General features: G+C 63.5%; 8 protein-coding genes across 8 annotated transcripts; 6 read left to right on the forward strand and 2 right to left on the reverse strand.

The window, feature by feature from the left end:
* Positions 1-1,482: 1,482 nt before the first annotated feature.
* Positions 1,483-2,380, forward strand: Q8F55_004553 (uncharacterized protein; the record flags this gene model as incomplete). The annotated part of the gene is made up of 3 exons (XM_069353066.1): positions 1,483-1,721; positions 1,893-2,073; positions 2,111-2,380. The coding sequence occupies 3 exons, from the start codon at positions 1,483-1,485 to the stop codon at positions 2,378-2,380; spliced, it is 690 nt and encodes a 229-aa protein (XP_069210484.1).
* Positions 2,381-2,433: 53 nt separating this feature from the next.
* Positions 2,434-4,875, reverse strand: Q8F55_004554 (uncharacterized protein; the record flags this gene model as incomplete). Its single annotated transcript, XM_069353067.1, has 10 exons — positions 2,434-2,493; positions 2,533-2,808; positions 2,854-3,033; positions 3,080-3,346; positions 3,382-3,527; positions 3,566-3,660; positions 3,699-3,963; positions 4,002-4,312; positions 4,358-4,439; positions 4,479-4,875. 10 exons carry the CDS (start codon positions 4,873-4,875, stop codon positions 2,434-2,436), a joined length of 2,079 nt encoding a protein of 692 aa, XP_069210485.1.
* A 682-nt stretch (positions 4,876-5,557) lies between these two features.
* On the forward strand, positions 5,558-6,924 carry Q8F55_004555 (uncharacterized protein; the record flags this gene model as incomplete). The annotated part of the gene is made up of 3 exons (XM_069353068.1): positions 5,558-5,617; positions 5,655-6,266; positions 6,316-6,924. The coding sequence occupies 3 exons, from the start codon at positions 5,558-5,560 to the stop codon at positions 6,922-6,924; spliced, it is 1,281 nt and encodes a 426-aa protein (XP_069210486.1).
* A 626-nt stretch (positions 6,925-7,550) lies between these two features.
* Positions 7,551-8,782, reverse strand: Q8F55_004556 (uncharacterized protein; the record flags this gene model as incomplete). The annotated part of the gene is made up of 3 exons (XM_069353069.1): positions 7,551-7,776; positions 7,930-8,311; positions 8,671-8,782. The coding sequence occupies 3 exons, from the start codon at positions 8,780-8,782 to the stop codon at positions 7,551-7,553; spliced, it is 720 nt and encodes a 239-aa protein (XP_069210487.1).
* Positions 8,783-12,502: 3,720 nt separating this feature from the next.
* Q8F55_004557 (uncharacterized protein) lies at positions 12,503-13,399 on the forward strand (the record flags this gene model as incomplete). Its single annotated transcript, XM_069353070.1, has 3 exons — positions 12,503-12,743; positions 12,831-13,012; positions 13,046-13,399. The coding sequence occupies 3 exons, from the start codon at positions 12,503-12,505 to the stop codon at positions 13,397-13,399; spliced, it is 777 nt and encodes a 258-aa protein (XP_069210488.1).
* A 413-nt stretch (positions 13,400-13,812) lies between these two features.
* Q8F55_004558 (uncharacterized protein) lies at positions 13,813-15,485 on the forward strand (the record flags this gene model as incomplete). Its single annotated transcript, XM_069353071.1, has 5 exons — positions 13,813-14,043; positions 14,096-14,357; positions 14,402-14,756; positions 14,789-15,017; positions 15,066-15,485. 5 exons carry the CDS (start codon positions 13,813-13,815, stop codon positions 15,483-15,485), a joined length of 1,497 nt encoding a protein of 498 aa, XP_069210489.1.
* A 348-nt stretch (positions 15,486-15,833) lies between these two features.
* On the forward strand, positions 15,834-17,265 carry Q8F55_004559 (uncharacterized protein; the record flags this gene model as incomplete). Its single annotated transcript, XM_069353072.1, has 3 exons — positions 15,834-15,903; positions 15,937-17,123; positions 17,161-17,265. 3 exons carry the CDS (start codon positions 15,834-15,836, stop codon positions 17,263-17,265), a joined length of 1,362 nt encoding a protein of 453 aa, XP_069210490.1.
* A 369-nt stretch (positions 17,266-17,634) lies between these two features.
* Positions 17,635-18,735, forward strand: Q8F55_004560 (uncharacterized protein; the record flags this gene model as incomplete). Its single annotated transcript, XM_069353073.1, has 1 exon — positions 17,635-18,735. The coding sequence occupies one exon, from the start codon at positions 17,635-17,637 to the stop codon at positions 18,733-18,735; it is 1,101 nt and encodes a 366-aa protein (XP_069210491.1).
* Between the last annotated feature and the right edge of the window lie 429 nt (positions 18,736-19,164).

Here is a 19,164-nt window from a genome sequence, read left to right on the forward strand (position 1 = left end):
AAGATGTGAAAGTGGCACTGCTCGCCCGTTTGGCTATTGACGACATCGTTGCCATCGTGCATGCTAAGCCATTATCACCGGCCCCTGCAGCTCCCACACCGTACCCGACATCATCCACACTACACCGGCACTCCATTCAACATTTTTAGATGCACCCAAACCTCACATACACTCCAGCAAGATGCTATGCACGCTACATACAGCTGACGACCTGGGGATCGTCGGTCTCGGTGCACATGACTGAAATCACCTTGCATCGCATGTACCTCGCGCATCAGTGTGTCCCAGAATGATAGCACCGCGTCTGTCTCTGCACCTGCTGCATGCTCCACCCGACAAACAGCTCGACAGCGAGTGAGCATAAACGTGGTCAACCGACAGTGTGACGGTTGTGGGTGGCAAATTAATTTCTTGTCATTTATCCCAAGAGTAATGTTGGCTGGCGGTTGGGTCGACGCTGTTGCTTGCTTTTGCTTTGGTAACACGGCAAAAAGGTGCAATGTAGTGCGGCGCGACTGTCCTCGTCCAAGTGGTTGGGTGTTTGCTTGCTGCCTGCTGCGCAATTGCTGCTCGATGCTGGGTCGCGCCGCCTTGGACCCTGAAAATGACATCCCCTCTGCCACCGTAGTGACGCGCACGGACCCTCCTGTAATCAACTCGCGACCCTGCACGCGACTGTCTTCTGCCCCCGCCCCTCAATCACACTGTACGAGCTGGGTGTAGCGGTGCCCATGAGAAGAGGAATGCACCCAGGCTGGCCGCCCTTCGTTTTACACGCAAACATTCGTCCACCTCCTCCTCGTCACTCTTCTCATCACGTCTCCAAGCTCGTCCTGTCTCTTGTATCCAACATCATCCTTCCCACCACCATCACCTTCATCGAAAATGCACAAGCGCGCACACCCGCCCACACCGCAAGAGAGCTTCATTGGTGGCCCCCCTGCCGCGAAGCGTAGCCGTGGGGCCACCGACACCACACGACAACCGCCGCTCCGCTCCCTTTCCCAGCCATTACAACCTGCCAAGGCCGTCTCTCGCCCCCCCGGCCATCTACCGCCTCACTCTGTGCATCTCAATCATTACGCTCCCGCCGGCTCGTTCACCTCTACGTCCACCCAGCAGAACCAAGAGTCACAGCATCTTCAAGCCCAGCGTATCCCACAATGGCCGTACAACCCGCACCAGGGAAACTTGCAGATGCACCACGGCGTAGCGACCCACCCACCCCCACCCTTCCACACCACCACGGCCCATGCCTACGCCTGGAGCACGACCAACCAGCCCTTCCCGTTTACGTTTCGTGCGACCTCCAGCAACCAGCCGCCGCCTCACGCTTGCCCACAGGACGAGAGGTAAGTGGCAACCTGCTCCCCCAGGGTTAGCTGTGCTGACCACAACAGAGTTAGGGAGCTCGAGCGCCAACTTGAGTCGATGACTGTCCAGAGAGATCGTTTGGCCAACAGGTTCGTACACATCGGCAACATGTCTGTCACAGCCGCTGACAGAAGTTCAAGAGTTCTCGAGTTGGAGGAGCTCCAGCAGTCACAGCCCTCGACCAAACCACCCGAGTCGACCGAGCCCCTCACCCACGCGTTTACCGGTCTCGAGAGTGACGTACTCGGGCTTACCCGCCCCGTCGCTCCCCTGCCCAAGAAGTCGAAGAAGTCAAAGAAGTCCAAGAAGGCCAAGAAGGACCCAAAGCCGGATTGCGCCAAGGGGCAGTGCGCTTGTCCTCCCGGTCGAGAGGAAAGGACACGAGTGCAGCCCAGGCCCCGCCAAGGCTGGCGGTTCCCCACACCGTGTGGTGTCTGTGACTGTTGTCGAACTGCCTACTCGGCCCATTGCTCGTCCCACATCCCCAAGCTCAAATTCCCGCCACTTCTTCGGTTCAGCGAGTCGGCTGAGGGGAAGGCGCTTCGCAAGCAGGTCTTTACCAGCAAGTCTGCGGCGCCAGCCCATAACTTCCGACTCTCGTACGAACCACTCGAACAACTAGGTGATGGCATTCTTGAAATGACCACTCGTCTTCTGATTCACGATGAGTATGACGAGCTTACCTGGAAACGTCGGCAGGTCAGTTTGGCTTCATACGACGCTGACTGTTTCGTAGGATATCAAGGTGCGCATTGTCAAGAATGAGACACTGGGCCTCGTCTCCCGCCACTACGCCTTGAGAGACATGTTGCTCACGGGCAAGAAGAACGCCGGCGATTGTGCGGATTCACCGACCAAGGTCGACGCGGACGTCTTTGAGGCGTTCCTCGGCGGACTCCTCAAGGACCGCGGATATAAAAAAACCCGAAACTGGATTCGTGATGTCATTGAGCCCATCCTCATCTGGCTCAACTCCCAGATGGAGGCGGAACTTCTGGTCTTCTGAACTGTAGACTAGGTACGCTCGTTGGTCTCTTGTAAATGCAATGCATGAGTTGCTTAGTTGTCACTAGAGTGGAATACGTCGCCCCGGAAGTAATGAACAATACCGAGCGCCGCCTCATCCAGGTTAGCACAACCCACCCCATGCAGACTCACCATTGAGCCCAAATTGACAGCTGTGTAGATGGCGGCGACGATCAGAATGGCCCATACGCCGAATAGCTCATACAGCGGGTTGACGTGGGCGTTGTGGATGAAGTTTGAGGCGTCAGACGCGACGAGGTAGAGCTCCTTGTTCCCGATACCGAGCAGGCCGAGGAGCGCGAGCACGGTCCCGGCGAGGATCGGCAAACCGTGGACCAGGTAGCCGGCCTTGCCCGTGAACCGGTACCGCACCATCGACCGCACGGCCGTGAGGATCAAGGTCAGTCCCTGGGCATGTTAGCTGGGCAATATTGTGGTCCGCTGACGACTCACAGCGATGGGAAACAGCCACAGGGCGCCACTCGCGGCATCGTCTGCCAGCCCTTGAAGCGCCTTGCCCGCCAGCTGGACTGATTCGTTGAGCACCGTGTGGTTGGTCCCATCTTCCGGTTTCAAACTCTGCAGCACTGCGAGCTCGGCGGAGACGTTGTCGCTGAGCTTGGCGTTGACTTTCTGCAGGTGGTTCAGAACTTGCCACCCCAGACACCCGCGCACTCACCGTAGCGGTAAATTTCAGCATCCGGCCGAACAGCTGCATCTCCATCACCTCGGCGACCGAGGACGTGGCGTTGTCCTTCTCGACAAATTCGAGCACGTTGTCCAGGTCGACGCCGAGGCCGGGCTCGATGCGGATGAGGAAGACCATCATCGTTTCGACGACCTTGGCGGATAGGTGGCTGTGGTTGAGCGTCGCGTTCTTGATCGTTTCGAAGTACTCGGTTGCCATGTCGATAGCGTCGAAGAACGTCGTGGCGACAATCATGTTCTGGTTGGTCAGAGCGCTTCATGCGCGAGGCTCACAGTCAAGGAGGCCATGAGGAGAAGCAGCGCGAAATGCAGTGGGAAGTGGACAAACTCCCACACCAGTGTCCGGTAGGGGTTGATCGCGTCCGTGCTCCGGAAGTTGGAGAAGAGGAACGACCAGAGGTGGTACATGATGAGGATGACTGGTGGGCTCAGCTCTTGCGCCGCGTCCTGTACGTACCGAGAAACACCTGCCCGTAGACCGAGTAGTCCCGAATGTTAAGGCCGTCGATTGCGCGATTGAACGCAATCGTCAAGGCTACGAATCCTTCGCCACTGAGTCGGGTCAGCAAGTCCCTCACGCAGGCACTCACAGGATGATGAGCGTGAACGAGCCATATCGCCTCGTCACCTCGTCGACCGGTGTCCACCCACGGGTGTACATCTGGAGTGTTGCCCACACAATCACCTCCTCCGCGATACCGAGGTAGAACATGGCCGGCTTGACTCGAGCCCGTACCGCCGACGACGCAGGAATGACGACAGCCACGATGGCAAGCGAACATGATAGCAGCTGCGATGCCACTGACGCTATTGGCGGGAGTGTCGGCAACCCCACGGCTCGGGCCGGGCCAATTGCTGGGCTTCAGCTCCGCGACAGCTCAAGGCACACGCACCGAAACAGTACTGGACGGCCAGGATGAATCTCGTGACGGCAAACGCGATGCCGACGGTGGTGAAGCTTTCGACAGCGCGAGCGCTGTTCGCGTCGGCGAGAACGGCGCGCGCTTCTCCGACCCCCACTGTCGCGTGATCCAGCGGCTTTCGCCGAATGCTGCCGATATCCCATCCTCCACCAGACGCTCCGATGTAGACGAACAGGATGATCTGGAAGACCTTGGCGGTGCGATGAAAGAAGTCCTCGGCCTCGTACCGCGTGTCGTAGTGGATTTGGGATGTCCAGATCCACACGAGAACCGTGTAGTAGCTGACCGGCAGTCAGCAGAGCACTCAGCTTGTCTCGTCCACTCACGAGAAGAAGACGGGGATTCCAGACGGGGTTCGCAGATCATGTGTGCTCGTGAAGGTAGACAGCACGGCGACGAACACGAGGTCTTTAGAGTCAGCACCGGCACGCGGCACCCGCGACTCACCATAGAACAGGGACAGGTACTCGGTAGCTCTATCCTCGGCTTTGAGCTCGCAGCCATCGCTCGTCAGCGCTAGCCTTCGCCGAAACGGCAGCCGCTTAACGGGCTTGGGATACCTGTCTGGCGCGGTATCCGTGCCGATGCCCTCGATCGAACGGCGCGTGTAGACCCTCCGTGGCCGGTACTCGGGAGGGTTAATGGACGTCTGCCTTGCTCTGTGCCGGACTGTGGATGCCGCATCGCCGTTGCCGCTCCCGTTCTCTGAGGTTGGAGTGAATGGGTCGCTGAAGTCGGGGGCCGCGGCCGCTGGCTTCTCGGATGCGCCTGGGCCCCGAGCCGCGCATGATTCGGGTATGGGGGAAAGCTCTGACGTCGGTGATTTCGGGCTCGTAGCTTGCATGAGACTGCGACGCAGAGGCACAGAGTAGCGAGACTAGAGAGACTTGAAGCGTGAAACAATCGTTGTGGGTGGGTGGGCTGGTGGAGAGAGAGACGGGTGACTTGTTTTCGTTTCGGATAACCCCAGCCAGCCAGGCAGGCTTGGCGAATGACGTCATTGATCGCTCTGGCAGAGATGGATTTCGACGTGGACCACAAACTCGACGTGGACCACAAACTCAACGACGACAGTACACGCACAAGCAATGCAATGTCAAGACATCGGGCGGGCGAATGACATGCTCTGCGATGAGCAAGCTGGGAGCTGCCGACAGAATCCTTGTTGCGGTATGTGAGTCGGCCTGGCAGACACGAGACCAGGCGGGGAGGGCGATGGATCTGCTACAAGTCCCCCGAATCTGGACGTCGCCGTCTTTGGCGGAGTTCCGGACCGCGTCAGCGATGTCCGCGTGGTGAGCATGACCTCATCCTGAGCTGAATTGAACACGCGGTGCGGGAGGGGTGGAGTGCCGCCGCCGGGTTGGACGAGGATTGTGGAGCGGGTCATGGTCATCATCATTATCAGGCCCTTTGACGTCATGAAGGTCTCGGGCCGAAAAACGACGTGCTGCGTTCTGGTATAACAGCTCGACGTAGCCCACTCGCTCATCATTCCCCCCACTCACACACACGGCAGACTCACAATGCGCCCCGTCACTCGTATCGCCATCAACGCCCAGCGCACGGCTTACCGCCGCCCATTGGTGAGTTTGTTGATTGGCACAGTGTTGACGTCCCCAGGCGGCCACCCGCCCTCGCGTCCCATCGACTCAGCTCCAGTCTATCCGATTCAACTCGTCATCAGCAGGAGGCGCGTCCAACACGGCCGTCGTGGGATCCAACTACGCCGTGCTCTCGGCCATTGGTGCGCTTGCGATCGCGGGCTTCTTCTACATCAAGCCGATCCGCGACGTCGCCAACAAGCTCAACTCGGCTCTCGACGCGATCAACGACGTCAAGGACAAGGTCGGCGACGCCGCCAACCAGGCCGTTGAGAAGGGAACCGACGTTGCCCAGAAGGCCGCCAAGGTCGCCAAGCAGGGTGCTGAGGCCGCTGGCGTCGAGTCGGCCGGCGACCTCGCCGATGTTGCCAAGAGCGCCCTTCCCGGAGCTGCGACTGCTATTCTTGGCGGCGGCTCGCTGAGTGGATTGCTCACGGGATTGAGCGACAAGGACATTGTCGGCACGATCGACAAGCTCAAGGCGTACAGCAACGATGACGTGAAGAAGCTGCTCGACCACGTCCAGAAGGCCATCAAGGACGCGGACGGCAAGGTTGAGAACGTCAAGTGGGGCCAGCTCGCCAAGAGCCTCTCGAACGAGTTTGGCAAGGAGTACCAAGGCTACATTGACGTGAGTCGGCCGTGGTGGAGCCGGCACAGACCCAGGCTGACCACCGCAGATGATTGTCGGCTCGGTGCCATCGACAGACGACCTCGAGAAGTATGTCAAGAAGATCAAGGACGAGCACGCCGACCAGCTCAAGCAGCTCGAGGCCGCCGCCGCCAAGGTGTACAAGTCTGTCGAGAAGGCGGTCAAGGACGGCGACGACGCCGGCAAGGCGTTCGTCAAGGGCGTACAGAACGCGACACCCGAGGACGTCGAGAAGCTCGTCGCCGACCTGAAGAAGACGGCGCAGGAGGCCGGCCTCCCCGCCGACCAGATCGAGTCGTGGCTCAAGGACAAGGCCAAGGACAGCGCCGCCTACGCCCAGCAGCTGCAGGACCAGTTCAACAAGTACATCGACTATGTTCCCGAGCCCGAGGTCGTCGTCAAGCAGGTGACGGCGCTCAGCCCGGCCCTCGGCAAGATTGTGCAGGAGCTCGTCAACGAGGCGCAGGACAAGGTCGAGGACGGCAAGAAGGCGCTCGAGAAGGGCAAGAAGGAGGTCGAGAAGGGCGCCGATAAGGCAAAGAAGACGGTGGAGGACAAGGTCGAGAAGGGCGCCGACAAGGTCGAGAAGGGAGCCGACAAGGCCAAGAAGGCGGTCGAGGACAAGGTCAAGAAGTGAGGTCTGGTCTTGGATGTATATGGTGCAGCCTAGTAAAACGTCTCCGGGAGCTAAGATGCCGGTGGGAGAGTGAGGGCGAGCCTCCGGGGGGTAGATTGGCCCATTTGCCCCGCCCGGGAGGCGATACCCCGGCACTCGAATGGCTCCCGGTGTTGTGCGGTCGTGTCTTCTCTGTCAGCGGTGCGCCCGGCCCACAAGTTGAAGCTCCGCTTCACACTCCCGGAGAGGTAGAGGCTAGCGGCGTGCGGCGAGTCGAAGATGGGTCGGGGTACGGGACTTCTCGGCGACCTTGTTGCCCCGCCTGGGAGCTGCAGATGGGTGAAGAAGCGCGCCGGTTTGATCTGGCGCGCGAAATCAGAGGCAGGGAGTGAGCTAGGAATTCCGCCTCCTGGGGTGCCGGCGCTGGAACGGCGAAGATATCCTGTCGTCCGCGCGCAACGGGCCGGAGCGCCATTCATCGTACAACGCTCCAGCGCACGGTTGGCACTCCAGGAGGCAGGACGTGCACCCCGCACCTCGCCGCATGCACTGCACCGTTCAGTCTGGAGGCAAGGTAACATCCCTCGTGGATCGATTATAGCCCCTACAACTCGTCCGGGTCGTAACACTCTCGTCGTCATCTCCGCCTACTGCATGAACGGGCACTTGGCGCCCTCCTTGTCCGAGCCCGAGCCGGTGTCGTCCTCGATGATGACCTCCTGGCCCTCCTTGGTGACCTCACGGAAGAAGGACAATGGGTCGTACCACGTGTCAATCTTCTGGATCTGGAGCTTGTCGTTGACCTTGGCAACGAGCACGCCCTCGATGTCGATAATGCCGCCGTGCGCCTTGACGCGGACCTTCTTGCCCTCGCTGCGGGCGTTAGTCTCGTTCTTATCTACCAGGTGGGCAAGTGCAAGTGGCGCGAGGTGACAGTGTGGCGTCGCGAGGCGCTACCCCACCCTTCCCCACCCGCCCCACCCGCCCCACCCGCCCCCACCCAACCCGACCCGAGACCCGACTTACGCGTTGCGGCCGACATAGTCAAACTTCATCTCGCCCCAGTGACGCCAGCGGAACGCGACAACGGGCGGGCCAGAGTAGACCTCGGTGACCTCCCACGCGAAGCGGGGCATCATGCGCTTGAAGATCTTGTGGCTCTGCTCGTAGTCGTTGTGGTTGGGGCTGTAGAACTTGGAGTCGGGCAGGAGCGCGTTGTACGTGCCGATGCGGACCATGTCGGGGCCGGTCGAGGGAGGGCCGCCGTTGAGCGAGAAGGTGTAGACCTCCTGGTCGACGGTGCGCCAGTCCTTGTAGTCGGTCTTGAACGACGCCTCAATTTCCCAGTTCTTGACGAGGTTCTCGACAATCTCCTCGAGCGATCCGGGCTTGTGGTTCTGCTTCTTGCCTGGGAGAGTCAGCTCGGCTCCGAGCAGTCACCGGGTGGGCAGTAGGGCACCCAGCCAGCACGAGATGGTTTGGTCCCATCAGATGCACCAGCGCCGACGTCGGCGCCCCAGGGATCAACGGTGGCGTAGTGCCTAGTGGCGTCCACCACCGAGCTACATGCCTCGGCGGGCAGCGGCTGGCAGCGACGGCGCTGTGGAAGCTCTCGAGCTCGACAGGCGCCAGTGGGGCGAGGACAGGCGCGGCGCCCGCCCGAAGCACCCGCCCTCGCCCCAGCCGCACCGCCCCGCTCCCGCCCCGCTCGCTGGGGACAACCGCTTCCCCACCAGCAACGACGCCCTCACCACCAGCGACACTCACCAGCACGGTACACCTCGCGGGTCTTGGAGTAGTCGGGAGCCCTGCCGAGACGCCACTTGGCATCGTCGCCGAGGACCGCGTCGGGGTTGGTAGCGTAGTCGGGGAGGGACATGGTGTGGAGTAATGAACAGATGGGGGTGAGAGCAAAGTTGGGGAGAGGCGACCGCAGCGGCGCTCTTCTTATACCTTGGCCCCCAAGACAACCGGCAGACTTGTCTTCTCGCAGCGTCCAGCAGCCCTTGGATGATGTACCCCAGTCCGCGGATTGGACGGCGGTGAGCCAAGCGCAGACACGCGGCCGGCTACCTCACCCCGGGCGTGCGGCGCAATGTTACGACAGTGGGGCGGGCGGCGTGTGGCCGCAGAGTGGAATAGGAGGGGGAGGGGGACGGGCGAGGGCGTGCCGAGCACGAGAGGACGAGCACATTGCCAGCACACGTCCGTCGCGTGTGTGTCCTTGGTTCAGGCTCGGTACCTTGCGAGACCCTCTGGGGATGTTTGACTCTGAGGCTATTTGGTGTACAGTGTGTACCTGGCGTCGGCTGGGGTGGTAGCGAGCCGCCAGGTGGGCGGCGCCGCGGCACGGGCTGCGCTTGTTTGGGCGACGGGGGGCAGGGAGCGCACGGAGAGGGGGGGGGGGGCGGAGAGAAGCGAGCGGGGCGGCGCAGATATCGGCGACCAGTATACCCAGAAGCAGCAGGACCGGTGGACATGGCCACCGACTGATCTCTGGACTCTGGAATGGATTCCTCGCGCCGCCCCCCTGATGCACCAAACGTGCCGACGACAGGGGTCCAGACGGCGGGTACCTGAGCGCTGTGATGGTCGGTCGTTGTTGGGAACAACGTTTACGAGAGGCCGACCCTGGGCTCAACGCTCCAAGACATTAGGCTGCTAGCGGGTTGCGCGAGGAATGCCTCGGGGCTAGTGGGGTGTGCATGTGAGCATGCTTGTTGGCCGAGGGGTGGGTAGCGGGTGGGCGTTGGGCCCTCGCTAGCCAGTGCCGCCCGCCGCTACCGCTCGAGGCTGCGCCACCAGATGTCCGCATACCCTCGCAGGGTTGTGGAGGCTGCAGGATCTGGGGCATGGGAGATACAGCGCACTGGAGCGCTGGTTTGCGGCGCTAGCGGTTCCCAACCAGCGACATGTGCCTGGCACGATGGGGCCATTGTGTTGACCGAGGACGACAGCCGCGACGAGATCCACCGACTACGAGCGGCACAGCAACAAACGTGCTCAAGACGGCTAGTGCTTCGTGTTTGTCATGTCTGCGCATGGGGAGGTGTTTCAACACATGCCATGCTGGGTTCACTGCCGGCAGCGACGGCACCGGCTGCACCCAGCAGCCGCACATGCCATACTGGTCGATACCGCGACTGAACTCGCGAGCTAGAGTCGGCTCGGCGGCTCACTCCACTCCAATCCGCTTCCGCAATGTCGGCACCGGTGGGCATGGATGGCTGCGGAGGGCTCCAGGCCAGCTCGCAGCTCCAGCCTGTAGGATGGGGTGCTTCGGTCAGCTGCTGCCGCACCCTCTCGAGAACGACGACGCCGGGCGAGGAGCCCACCTAGCCCCTGTGCTGATCCCTGCCATGTTCGTTCCGCACATCCACGGAAGCTCTCTCCCCTCGGAGGATTCAATGTTCCGTCGCGAGCGCAGCTATGCATCAGCAGCGGCGCCCACCTCCGGCGGTGACAGCCGGCGGGGCATGCTCCGAGCCAGCAAGCACGCCCGCGGGATGGCTGGTTGCCGTCCCAACATGTCACATAGTGGGCCGTGCCTGTCAATCTTGGGCGGGGCGGATATGCGTGGGCGAGGTACGACGCCGCCATGATCTCGTGTTTTGGCTCACCTGCGGGAGCGGCGCCGGGGGGCAGAGGGGATGGGTTTCGCAAGTTGGAGGCAGCGTTTCAAGTCGTCCGCCTGCTCCGGGGGGACGGGACGGCACCTCCCGCTGCTGTCATGCCAAAGGCGGTCATAGTGTGGCTGGCTGGCGAGCCGAGGCTGTGTGTCGCGGCTATGGAGGTGGAGCAGAGGTGTGGAGCCCGTGTTGTGCTGGGTCATGATCTACGTACGCGTACGCAAGCTGCCTCGAAAACGAACGCACGCCGCAGTCAGGCTCCGAGCACGCACGCACGCACACCCGCACACACGCACAGAAAAGCCAAGACAATACCTTAACTCTGTACCCGGCCAGACCTTGTCCCACCCGCAAGGTAAACAAGGTTGCCTTCAGCCGCGCCAAGCTTAACCCGACCCGACAGTGTTGGGCCCTGTGCCTCTGCAGGGTGGGGTCAGTTCGCTGCTCTCACGCCTCTGCCTCGTGTCCGCTCAGCTCGCTCACGGCGTCGGCGAGCGAACAGACTCTGGGTTGTCACAGAAGACAGTGTCAGGCTCCCGGTTCCTCTCCGTCGCCTCCTGCCATACCCGTTGTCACCCGCCCACATGCGACCACATGTCGCTTCTACTCTACCCCTTGTGCTCTCTCGGCCATCCTCTGCCCAACCTCTGCCCAACGCAGACAGGTGAAGAGCAAGAGCGCGGTCGAGGCACAGGCACAAGGTCTTAGGGTTAGGCATTCCCCTGCAAGGGCCGCCAGCATCCCTGCCCGCGACCTCGTCCGCGCACACAGCCCTGGATCTACCGCTAGCACGCACGCACGCTCTCGTAAATCAGATACTTTGGGGCGTGGAGAGTTAACCCCAGTTAGAGGATTACGGCTGGCATGATTAATGAATGGCGACGGGCGTTTGTATTCGCCGCACGACGGTGGGCTAATGCGATTCCCGCGGAGCGGTGCGGTGCGGTGCGTGGCGGATTAGTTCGTCGTGGCATTGCTGGAGCGAGGTGGCTGCTGCTGCATGCAAGCGTTGGGGATGCATACGCTGTGTGGACTACTGCCGAGGGGCACTCGCCTACGACAGCGCGTGTCTCACCCACAGGGGGTCCCGGGACATGGCGGGCGCGGACCTTGTACCTCGTCAACCTTGCGGCGGACGCGGCGAAGTTTAGCATCTGCATCCACGCCACGGGTGGTTACTGCCACGTCAGATATGAGTCTCCGAGAGATGGGGAAGTAGCCTCCGACATGAGCTCCGACATGAGCTTCGGAGATCTGTTGCATAGGCACGCTGCATGCGGCTGATGATGCGTGCGTGATGCCAAGGTGGGTAGGAGGGTGGCTGCCACGGTGTGTCAGACGGGCGGGTGGTGGGACCGGTGTGGTGGGCGACACCAGGTCAGCCCTCGTCATTCTGCATGACACACTGTACGCGCGCCGTTTTACCCGCATAGCAAGTAAATAAAGCAACGCGCAAGGCAATGCACAAGGTCAAGCAGCAGCCACGAGCCTCAATGACAACATCACGTGACTCGCACGTGCATCCCACGCAAAAGCCACGCAGCGATCGCCCACCGCCGACCGCCGAGGCTCGGCGATCCATCCAGCCGAGGCGGCCACGACATCTCGCGACTGCATCGACGCCGACACGACGCGCATGCGCACCCAACGCGACGCGACGCTGCGGACCGCCCCGTCGGCGTGGCGCTGCACCGCCCTGCCTGCTAGCAGTCGGCGCGCAACGCAGGCGGCCAAGGACGGCCCAGGCCGAGCGACTTTCCGTGCCGGGCGGCGGCCAGTCGATGCCGATGTCGATGCCGATGCCAAAATAGCTGTTGTCGCGCTGCCGAGTCGGTACGCGTCATGGCCATCGGCACAGTTTCGCCGGTGCCGCGTAGAAGGAATGATAATGAGACGGGCAGCGACGGCCAAAGCGGTTTAAGAAGACGAGGAAGGCCTCGAGAAGACCCCCCAGTCTTCCCCACCCAACCATGCACATCACCATCCTCGGCGCCTCGCGCGGCACCGGCCTCGCCGTCCTCCGCGTCCTCGCGGCGCGCCCCGACACGACCATCACGCTCCTCCTCCGCAAGCCGGGCGCGCTGGACGGCGACGCCGCCGTCGCTGGGGCGATTGCCGACGGGCGCGTGCGCGTCGTGCAGGGCGACGCGAAGGTCCAGGCGGACGTGGCCAAGGTCGTCGCGGGTGTTGACGTGGTGCTGTCTACTATCGGTGAGTTTCGAGGGCGGCAGCGGCGGAGCGATGAAGGCGAGGAAGACGCGGGGACGGGGTCGCGGGGTGGCAAATCTAACCCCCCAGGCGGCGCAGGCAAGCTCACGATCCGCGGCGGCGTGCTCGACGACCCGACAATCTGCACTGTCGCGGCCACGGCGCTGGTTAACGCGCTCGCCGCGCTGCCTGCCGCCTCGCGGCCCCGCGTTATCGTCTGCTCGTCGATGGGCATCGGGTCCAACCACGACGTCATGCCGCTGGCGTGGAGGGTGCGTCCAGGCCGACGCGAGAGCTCACGCTAGATCATCTACCCGCTCATCATTGGCGGCCCGCACGAGGACAAGGTCGGGCTCGAGTACATCGTGTCCCGGGCGGCGGCGCACATCCCGACTCCGAGCGACAAGCGCGACGTCCCGGCCGAGCACATCCTCGCTGCGGCCGCCCGTGAGTCGATGCCGGAGAACATCCTGCCCCAGGTCACGGTGCTGCGCCCGGCGTTCATGGACGACCGTGAGCCCCGCGGCCTTGCGGCCGTCAGGAGCGGCGAGGCCATCAAGTCGTACTTTGTTGGACGGCGCGACCTCGCCGACTGGATCGTGGCCAACGCCATTGACAGCGACGAGTGGGTCAACCGCTTCCCTGTGATCGGGTACTAGGGCGCTGCCATTCTGTCTATAGATGCGGTTCCAAGATGCATGTAGCACTATTGTTAGAGGGTCGGGTGGGGAGCAAACAAGGCGGTGATGGGAAACGGCTCGCCACTGGTTGGCCACTTGCCCGCCTCGCCTGGAGAGCATCGCATCAGACACCCACTTCACAACAGTAGCCGCAGCGGCCACCGTCGCCGCATCCCACCTCGGCATGCACGGCGCGCCGGCGCAGCGATGCTTGCTCGACGCGGCGATGGCCCGCGTCGGACGAGCACGACCGCGCGCCGCGGCGTCGGAGTCGCCCGACTCGCGACGACGTCATGCTTCGCTTCCACGAGTTCCCGACTGGCCGCCGTCCGGGGAGCACAAACCCCACAAACAGCAACCACAACCACAACCCATTCCACATCACACATAGAATGACTAGAGCATCCAGCGCGTCGAGCAGCACTGCAGATCGGGCGCGCGCCGACTCGCCCGCCGTGCCCCCGCCCGACTCGCCCTCGCGCCCGCTCCTCCCGCCGGCAAAGCACCAAACCTCGCAGCACATCGAGCACTATGGCGCGGTCGACGATCCGCTCGACAGCCGGATCACGACGCACGACGCCGTGTTTGGCGACCTCGAGGACGGGGGCCCGGATTACAGAGGAGTAGGTGGGGAGGGGGAGGAGAGGGAAGGCGAGATGTGCTCACACTCGCTAGGTCACGCCCGCCGGAGCCTTCGTCCTCATGGCCAAGGCAAACTTTGGCCTCGGCGTCCTCGCCATCCCGTCCGTGTTCGACAAGCTCGGCCTCCTCCCCGGCATAGCGGCGATCGTTGGCATCCAGGCCATGTACACGTGGTCTGCGTCCTTCATCGGGCCGTTCAAGATCGCGCACCCTGAGGTCTACTCGCTCGGCGACGCGGCGTACGTGTTCGCCGGGAAGGCGGGGCGCGAAGTCTTCGGCGCCCTGTTCATCGTCTGTGAGTTGTTGATCCACAAGGCCGAGTTGAGGCTAACCGCCCAGTCTTCGTGTTCTGCGCGGCCGCGGCGCTCGTCGGCGTCTCGGTCGGCCTGAACGCCGTCACGTCGCACGGCGCGTGCACGGCTCTCTTCGTCGCGCTCGCCGCCGTCGTCGGCTGGGCGCTCAGCTCGATCCGCACCCTCTCCGACGTGTCGTGGGTCGGGTGGGCCGGCCTCATGTCCATCCTCTCGGCCGTCATCACCCTCACTGCGGCCGTCGCGACGCAGGACCGGCCGGCGTCGGCGCCGCCCCACGGGCCCTGGGACAAGAACTTCAAGCTGGTCGGGCACCCGAGCTTTGTCGAGACGATGGGCGCGCTCAACGTCATCCTGTTCTCGTCGGCCAGCTCGCCAATCTAGTGCGTGTGCCCCGCGGCGGAGCTGACCCCAGCTACGGCATCGTGTCCGAGATGAAGGACCCGCATAAGTTTACGAAGCCCGTGCTCTCGACGTACGCGTTCCTCACGAGCTTCTACGTCGTCGTTGGGAGCACGGTCTACTTCTTCTGCGGGCAGTACGTCGCGTCGCCGGCGCTGGGGAGCGCAGGCCTCTTCCTCAAGAAGGTGTGCTACGGGCTCGCGCTGCCCGGGCTTTGTGCGAGCCTCACAATCTTCAACCACGTGAGTGGAGCCCTGCTGCGTGCTGTTCGTAGCTGAACCTGCCGCCAGGTATCCGCCAAGGTCATCTTCGTACGCCTGCTCGCCGGCACGCGCCACCTCGCGGCCAACACGCCGCGGCACTGGGCCACCTGGCTCGGGAGCACGTTCGGCACCATGCTTTCGGCGTACCTCATTGCGTCGGCCATCCCGATCTTCAGCAGCCTGATCGAGCTGAGCGGCGCCGTCTTCTGCCCCATCACAGCCATCGCGCCCATGATCCTCGGCTGGAACCACGACCACCTCTGGAGCAAGCGGGACACGCCCCTGTCGCGCCGGGAACGCATCACCGCGGCCATCAACGCGCTCATCCTCGCGCTATGCGTCTTTCTAACCGTCGCGGGCGTGTATGCCGCCGTGGTGGACCTCCTCCGCGAGACTACGTACACGCCGCCGTGGTCGTGTGAGAACAACTCTGGCCCGGTGGCGTAGGGTCTTGGCGCGATCGGGATCTTGGCGGAGGAGTTGGCGGAGTGGGTGCGGGCTGTGTCCGATCTCACCGCCGCCCCCGCGTGTACACTGGGACCCATCAGTATGTAGCATCAGCCTCGCGCGTCGCAGTGCATCCACACTACCATGTATGACCTTGTCTTGGCCCAGTTGCCGTCGCTGTCGCTGTCGCATCTCCACGTCGCGGCCGATTGCCACCCACCCCGTTGTCGTTGCCGAATGGAACCAAATCTGGCAACAACAAACCTTCATCTCCTCCACTTTTTCAACATTTCTGCCTGCCATCCATCTTATCACGCTTATCTCGTCGACGGCCCCTCGCACCGCACAATGTCGCATCCTCGACAGGATGCACCAGAGGAGTACAGACGCACAAAGCGCTCCAAGCTGAGCCCAAAAAGTGCGCATCCCCCAGCCCAGCGCTAACGCCCAGCAACAAAACAGCCGCCGCACCGGGCCCCCCACCACGCCTGGTTCGACCACCAGACCATCCCGCACATCCTCGACACGGTGATCCAGTACGCGTCACATGCGTCGCTCCTGCGCCTGCGCGCGACGTCGCACTACGTGCGCGACCGCGCCGACGCCCGGCTGTGGGAGCACGTCGTCGTGCGCGGCGCCTCGCCCGGCGACCCCCGCCGGCCGGCCAACACAATGGCCGAAGCCGACCCGATCATCGTGTTCGAGGCGTACGGCCTCGGGCGCATACCGCATGTGCCGCGCTCCGAGTGGTGGTGGCAGATCGCGACGGGCGTCACTTATGCCAAGACGGAGCCGCCGCCCGCCGCCGGGACGCGGGACGAGCGTCGGCGCGCTCTCGAACGCGTCGCGCGCCTGCTCGAGTCGACGCGCCGCCTCGACATCCACTCGACGGCATCCTCCACATTCGGGGTGACTGCCTTCCTGTCAGTCACGCTCGACCCGCTCGACGTGCTCCGCATCTTCTGCAACGAGGACGGCGAGCACCCCGCCTCGCCGTTCCCCGCCGCGCGCTTCCAGATCGTCTTCCCCCCGTCCCAGCCGCGCATTGGGCGCGAGTACATCGACGAGGTGCCGACCATGGCGCCCGACTCGGAGACGGTGGTGCACCACCTCAAGATCCCATTACTCGCCGCGCCGATCCTCGCGGTCGAGCAGGACCTGGCCGTGCCCAAGGAGTCGCGGCCCGCCAACGAGGTGTTTGTGTTCTCGGACGCGACGCCCAACCTCCACCCTACGGACCTGCGCTGGACGCTGCCGTTCTGCCAGAAGTGGGTCGCGATCATGGGCGAGCGCGAGGTCGAGTCGCCGCGGCGCGTCGACGAGCTCGTGTCCCAGCTGGCGAGGCGGCTGCGCGACGGCACGCGGTGCACGATTGTCGATCTCGCGGCGCTCGACCCCGCGTGGCTCCAGTTCCGCGACTCGCAGCTGCCACCCAACGTCGAGGTCGGGAGCAAGGACTGGGTGCAGAAGACACTCGTGCGCGCGCTCGTGTTCGAGCTGCACGAGAGCGTGGAAGAGGGCCGCACAATGGCCCAGGCGATCGAGGTCGTGCACGAGCTGCTCGAGTTTGTCACCTGGGACCAGTGGGCCGCGCGCCTCACAGACCAGGAGCGCGAGCTGGTGACTGTGCCGGATTCGGTGGGTTCAAATTGTTTCAGCCACGCTAACCCGCCAGGTGAAAAGCATGCTCGAGGTCGTGCGGAATGCAAACCACCGCGACGACGTCTACTCGCCCGCGGCGGTCCTCGGCATGCTCGACGCGCAGGACCAGATTGTCTAGCGCCGGCCGGCCGGCCCATGGGTGCCCGTCGGCGAGTGCGAGCGCGTGTATCTGTATCTCTATGCATATTTGTACTGCACCAGGTCTCGTGAGCACGCCATCACGCCCAGGCGAGGGTGGCGACCCGAACGACCGGACGCCGGCGCCGGTTGCCGGGGATATCCGCGTGTGCCAAGGCGTCCCCTCTTAGCAAGCACCCATTCCGAGTCAGCGGCCATTACTCGTCTGCCTTACTCACAACAACAGCGACGGTTGGTCCAAAGATTTCTCAGCGAAAACCCGCTCACCATAAATAGCTGGGCGCGCGGCGGTGCCCTTTCCTCATTCAACACACCGGGCAGATCTCAACATCTCCCCCGCTCCCCCGCCATGGCCCTCCCCACCGCCCTCCCCGTCCTCTCCCTCGCCGACCTCGACGGCGGCGCAGAGGCCCGCGCGGCCTTCGTCGCGGCGCTCGCGCACGCGACCCACGCCTACGGCTTCTTCTACCTCACCGACACTGGCCTCTCTCCCGAGCTCGAGTCCCGCCTCCCTTCCCTCGCGCGCGACTTCTTCGCGCTCCCCGACGCCGCCAAGCTCGAGATCGAGAGCATCAACTCGGCCCAGTTTAGGGGGTACACGCGCCTCGGGGGCGAGCGCACCAAGGGCCAGGTGGACTGGCGCGAGCAGATCGACATCGGGCCCGAGGGGCCCAACCTCGACTCTGAGGCCGCAGCGAGGGAGGCAGCCGGCGCGCCGCCCCACCTCCGCCTCCTCGGCCCCAACCAGTGGCCCTCGGCTTTGCCCGAGCTCCGGCCCGCCGCGGAGGAGTGGATCGCCCACCTCCAGACGGTCGCCTTCAAGCTGCTTTCGGCGTGGTCCCTCGCCCTCGGGCAGGAGGAGGACTACTTCGCCCAGTGCTGGGGCGAGTCGTTCCCGCTCCTCAAGATCGTGCGGTACCCCGGCGCGACGGATGAGAGCGCCGCGCGCGCGCAGGGCGTCGGCGCGCACAAGGACGCCGCGTTCGTCACCCTGCTCTGGGTCGAGCCCGGGGCCGACGGGCTCCAGGTCCAGCTGGGCGAGGAGGAGGCCGACGGCAGCGGCGGCGTGTGGGTCGACGCGCCGCCCGTCCCGGGCGCGTTCGTGGTCAACATCGGCGAGATGCTCGAGTACGCGACGCAGGGGTACCTCAAGGCGACGCGACATCGCGTGCAGGCGCCCCCGAATGGCCGCGACCGCCTCAGCCTGCCGTTCTTCTTCAACCCCCAGCTCGATGCCCAGATCCCGCTCGTCAAGCTGCCGGCTGAGCTGCAGGCCAAGGCGCGCGGCGTGACTCGCGACCCTACGAACGCCATCTACCCGACATACGGCGAGAACCAGCTCAAGAGCAGGCTGCGCGCGCACCCCGACGTCTCGGAGCGCCACCACGCCGACCTGCTGCGCAAGGCGCGCGAGGCGGGCGAGAACTTGAGCGGCGGCGCGTACGCTTAGTGGTGTGGGCGGCTTGTTTTGGGCACTATCATTGGCATTATGCATATCAAGTTCTAGTTCGACGCCGGAGCCTGTCTACGAGGGATGGGGGTTGGGCGGCGCCAGTGGGCTTAGCAGGACTTGCGTCCTCCACTCAGAATGGCCGATCTTGAGGTTGGGGATGGCAGGGACGTGCAAACGTCAACAAGCGGGGCTCCTGGATTTCGGATGACCCGAAATCGGTGGCGCGGGTTTCGGCTCCTCGCCTCGACGCGTTTACACCTCTGGAGCGATCACATTGCATGCATCCCATGCATGCATGGAGACAAGGCCTGCTTTCATTGGAGCTGCACGGAGCCTCATGGATGGCTCGGATGGACAGAAATGTGCACTGCCCCGCCAAACTCATGCCCACGCTCGCCACCGCCCAAATGATCGGCGTGTGGCGGA

Source organism: Vanrija albida, assembly GCF_041260175.1.
Source record: "Vanrija albida strain AlHP1 chromosome Unknown contig_3, whole genome shotgun sequence".
Lineage (NCBI taxonomy): Eukaryota > Fungi > Basidiomycota > Tremellomycetes > Trichosporonales > Trichosporonaceae > Vanrija > Vanrija albida.